The following is an 8,553-nucleotide window of genomic DNA, read 5'->3' on the forward strand; positions in this document are numbered from 1 at the left end:
ATTTTCTGCCATTGGTAGATATGCTTCATATTCTAAGCTAATGACTCTTTTCCCTTCGAAGTTATTCCTTGTAGTTCCTACAAATAGGGATATTGCACCACAGAGTGGAGAAATCACCAGCTGTGAGACTTCATCTACTGAAAGTTTCTCAGATGTGAATTTTATTATACCTTTAGATTTCGCTTCAACTTCATTTATATCTTTCTCAGGTGGCTCCAAAGCACTATCCTCCACTAACCGGGGGCGGGGGGGTGGGGGGGATAATGGCAATTTCGTCTCCTGATTGAAGCAGGAGGAGCTGATCTCCAAGCTTGACATATTCTTGAGGAACAGCAAATATCACCTGATTTCTGACATCAGTCAATCCAGAATGTTGCGTTTCTATCTCATTCCACAGCTGCAATGCTTTTATTTCTTGTGACACAGAAATGGTCTCCGAACGAATTCCTGTTATTTCAGCACTTTTTGCAAAATACAACACTTCCACCTGGCACTGTGGCACCATCCCGCCAGGGAACCCTAGCCTGGTATCCCTGAATTCTTTATATATTTGGGGTATTAACTCTTTATCAGATATATGGTTTGCAAATATTTTCTCCCATTCCATAGGCTGCCTTTTCATTTTGTTGATTGTTTCCTTTGCTGTGCAGAAACTTATGAGTCTGATGTAGTCTCACTTGTTATTTTTGTTTTTGTTGCCTGTGCTTTTGGAGATAAAATAGATTTTAAGCAAAAAGTTTACAAGAGACAAAGAAGGACAATATATGTTGATAAAAATTTAATCCATCAATAAGTGTTAAATTAGGTAACAACTATAAACATATATACACCTGAAAACAGAGTCCCAAAATATATGAAGCAAAAATGGATAGACTTGAGGGGAGAAAGAGACAATTCTACAGTAATAGTTGGAGACTAGTTGTATTTGGAATATCATTCTTCTCCAACTAGTTCAGGCAATTCAAGTTTGAAGAAAGAGAGTTAATTGCAGAGCAATGAGTCACCATGGCTTTCAGAGACAGGATGAGTGGGGAATAAAGGCAAATTCAGAATAAGTGGATGGATGTTGCAGCACATCTCTGAAATTGAGAGCATGACAGTTCAACTGGTGTACAATCACGAGTTTGAAAACAAATTGCTATATTCACATCACTGGTAGCGGCCACGGGGAATAGCACCTCATCCGTAGCAGCTTGGGGACTGACTGGAATTTCTTTGGCTGGTAGCTGCTCTCATTTTGGAAGGGCCTCTGGTCCCCGTGTGAGATTCCTCAGCCCCTTTCTGAATACCTACTATGTGCCGGGCACTGGTAGGGTACCAGGGATATGAAATGAATCAGATAAGGAATGAAGTACTGACACATGCCACAGCATGGATGAATTTCAAAAAACATTATGCTGAGTGAAAGAAGCCAGACACAAAAGACCACATATCATCTGATTCCCTTTACATGAAAGGTCCAGGAAAAGCAAATCCATAGAAACAGAAGGCAGATTAGTGGTTGCCTGGGGCTGGGGATGGGAATGGGGAGTGATGGGCACGAGGGAAATTAGGGGGATGATGGAAATGTTCTCAAACTGCACTATGGTGGAGGTTGTGCAGCTCTGTAAATTTATGTTATAAATCATTGAATTGTACACTTAAAATAGTGAATTTAATGGTGTATAAATTATACTTCAATTAAGTTTAAAATAAATCATGAGGTCCCTGTCTCTTCTTCTGCAATGTGGACCTTCCTCAGGAAGAGGAACTTGCAGGACACACGTTGGACACATTGGGGTGGAGCCAGCATGTATGGGACACAGTGCTAGGCACTTGCGAGGAGGAGGGGGAAGGGCAGGGAGATGTGTGCTTGACCCATTTTCACTTTGGGAAACACGTGCTGCACACGCTGTACATTTTATTCCTCCCCCAAAAGCAAAAGATTCATGCCTAGCCCAGGAGAGGACCACCAGGACCCTGCCAGTGTCTGCAGTGATTGGTCTGTGCTATCCTGGTGGTGTTTTTGTTTTTTTGGCGGTACGCGGGCCTCTCACTGTTGTGGCCTCTCCCGCTACGGAGCACAGGTCCCGGACACGCAGGCTCAGCGGCCATGGCTCATGGGCCCAGCCGCTCCGCGGCATGTGGGATCCTCCCGGACCGGGGCACGAACCCGCGCCCCCTGCATCGGCAGGCGGACCCCCAACCACTGCGCAGCCAGGGAAGCCCCCTGGTGTTTTTTTGATAGTCAGCCACTGGTGGGAATTTCAGCCCACCCCAGCCAGTCTCAGAACATGGAGGCCTAGAAGGGGAAAGGGCTGTGACCCTGGTTCAGACAGCAACTGGGTGGATTTAAACCCAGGTCTCCAGCACCCCATGCTCCTGCTTCTTCCCAACAGGTCTCTCTGGGCTCCTGCATAGCAGGCTCTTTAGGACAAGGCCGGGAGGACCTGGGCTGACTCAGAGGCATGGTGTTTCTCTTCTGAGATGGCGGAAATCTGGGCTTGAGGTCAAGCTCTGACACTGGGGGAAAGAAATCATGTTCTTTCTCTTGGGGATCAAGGGTCTGTGTTTGCACAATGGGGATGTGAGATGAGGTGAGCTCTCCTGAGCACTGATCTCTTCTGAATAAAGGCCTTACTCTAGGGAGCTTGGTAGTTCCAACCTGCCTAGGAGCCTGGAACATCCCAACCTCTGGGCCAGCCCTTGAAGGTGAGTCACAGGGAAGAAGATAATTCCATTATGGAAGGGGGCCACCCACTGGGGCTTTATTATCCAACATAATAGTAAAGTAATTGCCTCCATTTATCCAGAGCCTAGTATGAACCAGACACTGCGGTAGGTGCTTCCCTGGCTTTATCCCACTTAATCCTCAAAGTAGCAGGCAAAAGGTAAGTGGTATTATTTGTATTTTACAAAAGAGGAAACTGAGGCTTAGAGAGGTGAGGCAACCTAGTATGCATTCCCTACCCACATCTGCCTGTCGAAATCTTACTCATGGCTCTAGCGAGACCCAGCCCTGGTGCCGTAGCTCTCCTTGGGGCCACCTCAATGCCTCTGCTGTATCTGTCTCCCATGGCACTTAGGCTGTGCACTGTGGTTCTCTGAACTTGTGTCAGTTGCCGCATGAAGCTGGGAGCTCCTGGAGGGCAGGAAGCTGGCCCAACTGGCCTCTGCCTCCCCAGAGTCTGGCCAGGCCTTCTGGGAATGTGGGTTGGATTGCCTCCCAATATGCAAATTGGGTCAAGACTCACAGATAACAATAGGAAGGAAGATGACAAGGTCAGGCATGGTGAAAGGAAGTTGTAATCCTCATATCCACCCTATGAAGTAGGAATAATGATTCGCATTAAAAAACAATGAGGAAATCACCCCGGAGAGCCTGAGTTAGTTTACTGAGGTCACACTGCCAGCAAGTGGAGGAACTAGATTCAAGCCCTGGCCTGTCTGATTCCAAAGCCCATGTTTTGGGACTCCCCTGGTGGTCCAGTGGGCAAGACTCCACGCTCCCAATGCAGGGGGGTCGGGTTCAATCCCTGGTCGGGGAACTAGATCCCACATGCATGCTGCAACTGAGTCCACATGCTGCAACTAAAGATCCCGCATGCTGCAAGGAAGATCCCGTGTGCCGCAACTAAGACCTGGCGCAGCCAAAATGAAGGAGGGAAGGAAGGAAGGAAGGAAGGGAGGAAGGAAAAAATTGTGGCTTCAAAGCCCATGTTCTTTTCATTGTTCTAGGGAAGTTGCTGGATTTTCTATCTTTCAGGATAGCAGTTTGTCATGATTAATTTCTTTTATTGGAATTCAAGCTCCCTGAGGGCAGCAACTGGGGTGGATTCACCTTCCTCTCTATAGAGTTGGGCACATACAAATAACAAAGAATTGTGGAAGTGATTAAATTGAGTGCACTAAAATTTTCAGAAGCAGCTGTGGTGAAGGAGAAGCCAGTAAGTAGTGGTACTTCAATTAACCACCTTTTTGAGGGTGACCAGCTGTCTCCCAGGGCTCACTGCTGCTTTGTCCTGTGCCACTGCCTCACGCCTGCAGGTTGAGGAGGTGAGAGCCAAGGGGGAAGTTGGCTGTCTTCTCACTAATGCCTTTGACTCACTGACTTATTCAGCAAATGTTTACTGACTATCTCTACACATTAGTAATATCTTCAGCTGAGACAGTCGAGGCCCTAGGAGTCTCTTTTTGGTGCCATGTGGAAGGACCTTTGAGTCACACCTTTATGTGCTGTGGGCAAATTGCCAGTCGATGAGGTGGGCTAGAAAGAGGCTCAGGATAGCTGGGCTCAAGTCCTAATTTTGCTGCTCCCTTGGACAAGTCACATTCACTCTCAGTGTCCACACTAATCTATGTTATTGCATTTACCACATTATTACATTGTAATTATATATGGTTTCTGCAGTCTCTTTCCATACCACGAATTCCCTGAGGGGAGGACAGTAGCTATGTCATCTTTGTTTTCCCACTCACTGTCTTGTGTATCATACCTGGTACATCATAAACTCTTAGTAGTAGTAATAATAGTATAGTACTGATGATGGTAAAATTTCTCCATTTATGGAGAGCTAACCGTGTGCCAAGCACTGTTTTATGTGCTTTTGTGTTGTAACTCATTTAATCCTTGTAACAAGTCTGTTAATTAAACAGTGTTATTATCTCTGCAGATGAGAAATCTGAGGCACAGAGAGGTTAAGTAACTCGCCCAAAGTCACACAGTAAGTGGCAGAGGCAGGGTTTATGTTCAGTTCCTCTGTCCACAGTTCATGGTATAAACCACTTATACGACATGGTCTGTTTGAAGAAAGGAACAAGTTGTAAAATGAGGCCCTCCAAGGTCTCTTTAGCTCTGATTTCCTGTGAGTCTCAAAAATGCCTCTCAGCAGACTGCAGAAAGGGACATCTGCTCTGGCATGGCCGTGTAGACCAGGGAAACAGGTCCACACTGGTAAACAGTGGGGTCTGCTGAGAGTAGGAGTTTGAAAGCTGACTGTGGCACTTATGGCTGTGACCTTGAGAAAGTTATTTAACCTCCTTGAACTTCAGTTTCCTCACAGGGCAAAGGACAGTAATAGCTACATTGTAGCACTGTTGGAAGAATAAAATAAAAATACAAAAAACCAAAAAGAGAATATCTTATGGAAAGTGCTTAACACAGAGGAAGCTCTCTACAGAAAACTGTGGAGTTTGGAATGTAATTGTTACAGAGTTGGAGATGCTTTATTTTTTTTAATTTTTAAAAAATTTATTTATTTATGGCTGTGTTGGATCTTCGTTGCTGCGCATGGGTCCTTTCTAGTTGCAGCAAGGGGGGGCTACTCTTCGTTGCAGTGCACGGGCCTCTCATTGCACTGGTCTCTCTTGTTGCAGAGCATGGGCTGTAGGCACACAGGCTTCAGTAGTTGTGGCACGTGGGCTCAGTAGTTGTGGCTCAGGGGCTGTAGAGCGCAGGCTCAGCAGTTGTGGCACACAGGCTTAGTTGCTCCGTGGCATGTGGGATCTTCCCGGACCAGGGCTTGAACCCGTGTCCCCTGCATTGGCATGCAGATTCTTAACCACTGCCCCACCAGGGAAGTCCCTGGAGATGCTTTAGAACAGAGCTTGGTGGGGGATTCAGGTGGGTCAACTTCTCAAAGATTAGTATGAGAGATCATAAAAAATTAAGTGAATCCGAGGGTGGTCTGCTTTCTGGATGTATGGACTTTGGATGGAAATCTAGGAGGTTGCCTTTGTGTGGTGAGTGTGTGTGTGTCTACGTAGGGAGACTTGGGGTCAGTTGCTGGGGATGGGGTGGGAACATATGTTGGACCGAGCAGAGACCAGGGAGTGAGGAAACATATTCAAATTCCAGCTCTGCCACTACCTTCCTGTGTGATGGAACAGGTTTGGCAAGTCACCAATCATCTTTGGGTTTCCAGTTCCCCAGTTCCAAGTTTAGGGGGTTGAATCTGAAGAGCTCCAAAATCTCAGTGAATACTACCAGTTTAGAAATTCCCAAGCCAAATTCCTCGATGAATGAAAATTCCTCTAGTATCCATTTCTACTGAAAGAGCAACAGGTTTTTCTTCCCGCTGGCATTGCTGTGTATTTGAATCGGATACAGGTGAGAGGCGTTTTGTTCTGGCATTTAGACCCCTCCTCTCTCAAGTTGGTGAAGAGCTCCAAGAGACCCAACTCTCCCAGCCAGTTGACTCAGGCCTCTGGATAAAAATATCCAATCAGTCAACCAGCGTTTACTTTATTTAAAAAAAAAAAAAAATGAGAATTCCCTGGTGGTCCAGTGGTTAGGAGTCTGCGATTTCACTGCTGAGGGCTCGGGTTTGATCCCTGGTGGGGGAACTAAGATCCTGCAAGCCTCGAGGCGTGGCCAAAAATCACATAATTAGAGAGTAAGTACAGGATTATGGGAGAAAACACGGATAAGCAAAATGAACTAAATTAGAATCTCCCATCATCCCATGACATGATCATTAGTAACATTTTGGCATATATATATTTCCTGATGCTTTTTTCTGTGTAAAATTTATTTTAAAAATTAGATCCTTACAGTGCATACCTAGCATTTTGCAACCTGCTTTTCCCCACCTAACATTATATTGTGAACAATTTTCCCCTATATTACATATACTCCTATATATATATATATTTTTAAGAAGATGTTGGGGGTAGGAGTTTATTAATTAATTTATTTATTTTTGGCTGTGTTGGGTCTTTGTTTCTGTGTGAGGGCTTTCTCTAGTTGTGGCAAGCGGGGGCCACTCTTCATCACGGCGCGCGGGCCTCTCACTATGGTGGCCTCTCTTGTTGCGGAGCACAGGCTCCAGACGCGCAGGCTCAGTATTTGTGGCTCACGGACCTAGTTGCTCCGCGGCATGTGGGATCCTCCCAGACCAGGGCTCGAACCCGTGTCCCCTGCATTAGCAGGCAGATTCTCAACCACTGTGCCACCAGGGAAGCCCCTCCTATATTTTTAATGGCTCAAAAGTATTCCATTGTATGGAGGTAATGTTTATCTAACCAATCCCTTACTGGACCTTTTGGTTGTTTCCATCTTTCACTCTGATGAATATGTGTCTTTAAATATTTGGGTACATCTTTCAGGTTTTCTTAAATTTCTCAAAAAAGGAATTGCTGGGTTGAACAATATGGACATTTTAAAGGCTTTTGATACATGTTTCCTTTTGCTTTCTAGAAAGTTTGTATCAAAACGAATTCACCATGAGATAAGAGTTCATGTATTCCTACTTTGAGAGCAAATAGGAGGGGTCCCTAAGGTAGTTAGGGATTGGGGGTCAGGGGAAGCTATGCAAAAGAATTGTCCAGGGGGAGATCCGTAGAACAAGTAGGACTGAGCCAAACAAAGAGGGAACATATTGATAAGTGTTCTCGACAGAGGGAACAGCATGTGACAAGGCCCAGGGGCATGGCACTCTGAGAACAGAAATAAATTCCATGTGGTTAGAGTCTGGAGAGCAGGCAAGTAACATGTGGCATGACATGATAAGATTTGTATTTAGTAAGGGCACTTTGGCTTCAGTGTACAGGACTGATTGGGGGCAAGACTGGAGATGGAGTGACAAGTTAGGAGGCTGTTGCAGTCCTCCAAGTGAGCAATGTAGCAGTGGCCAAGACTGGGGTAGTGACAGTGGGATTGGAAAATAGACTGAAGGGACATTCAAGAGGTGGGAAGGACAGGACATAGTGATTGCCTGAACAGTAGGAGGATGAGAGAGAGGGAAGCCTTAAGGATGGCTCTCAGGTTTCTCCCTGACCTGGGAAGAATGGAGAGTCTAGACAACGCCCTCCGAGTTTGGGTTAGGAAGATGATGTGTTCAGCTTGGAACATATTGAATGTGAGGTTCCTGTGGCACCCATCCGAGTGGAGGTGTCCTGTAAATATCTGGATCCAGAGAAGAGAGGTCTGGACTGCATGTAGCTGCTGGGACCTGAAGTCTTGGAGAGGATTCAGTCACCAAGTCATCCCTCACCAAGGAACAGAGGGATGCCTAAGAGAGAACCCCAAGGCACACCAACTCCTAAGGGATGAGTGAGGGAGGAGGAATCTGCAACGAGACTGGGAAGGAGTAGCCAGAGAAGTGGGAAGAAAACCTGGAGTGCCTGTTGTCATGGAAGCCAAGGGAAAAGAATTTTTCAAGGACAGTGGCTGGCAGGATCTGATATAGGTATGACCCTCACACCTTTTCAAGGGCCACCTCATTTAATCCTCCCAACAGATTGTCGAAGTGGATACCTTCATCACGCCATTTCGAAAGAGGAAACTGAAGACCAAAGAGGGTAGGCAAATTTTCCAAGGTCATTCAGCAAGTCAGTGGCAGACAAAACTTGAACCCAGGTCTTGACAGGCTGTGTGTGGGCCAGGTGGGAGAGGGTAGCATATAGAATTTTAGCGTGAGCTCCTGGAGTAGGTGATAAGAGAAATAATTAATGGCCACCACTCACCGTGTACCCAGTGTGTGCTTGGCACTGCTCCAGGCCTCACCTGCACTATTTCTGAGCCTCAAAACCACAAGGAGAGGCTGTGATTTTACTCCTTGTGCACAGAGGAGC

At 46.1% G+C, this 8,553-nt stretch overlaps 1 protein-coding gene across 1 annotated transcript; it reads right to left on the reverse strand.

Annotated features, from left to right (window-relative positions):
• Window positions 1-223: 223 nt before the first annotated feature.
• On the reverse strand, window positions 224-505 carry LOC132522834 (molybdopterin synthase sulfur carrier subunit-like). The gene has a single exon (XM_060153381.1). It carries the CDS (start codon window positions 503-505, stop codon window positions 224-226), a length of 282 nt encoding a protein of 93 aa, XP_060009364.1.
• Between the last annotated feature and the right edge of the window lie 8,048 nt (window positions 506-8,553).

Source organism: Lagenorhynchus albirostris, chromosome 7 (assembly GCF_949774975.1).
Source record: "Lagenorhynchus albirostris chromosome 7, mLagAlb1.1, whole genome shotgun sequence".
Lineage (NCBI taxonomy): Eukaryota > Metazoa > Chordata > Mammalia > Artiodactyla > Delphinidae > Lagenorhynchus > Lagenorhynchus albirostris.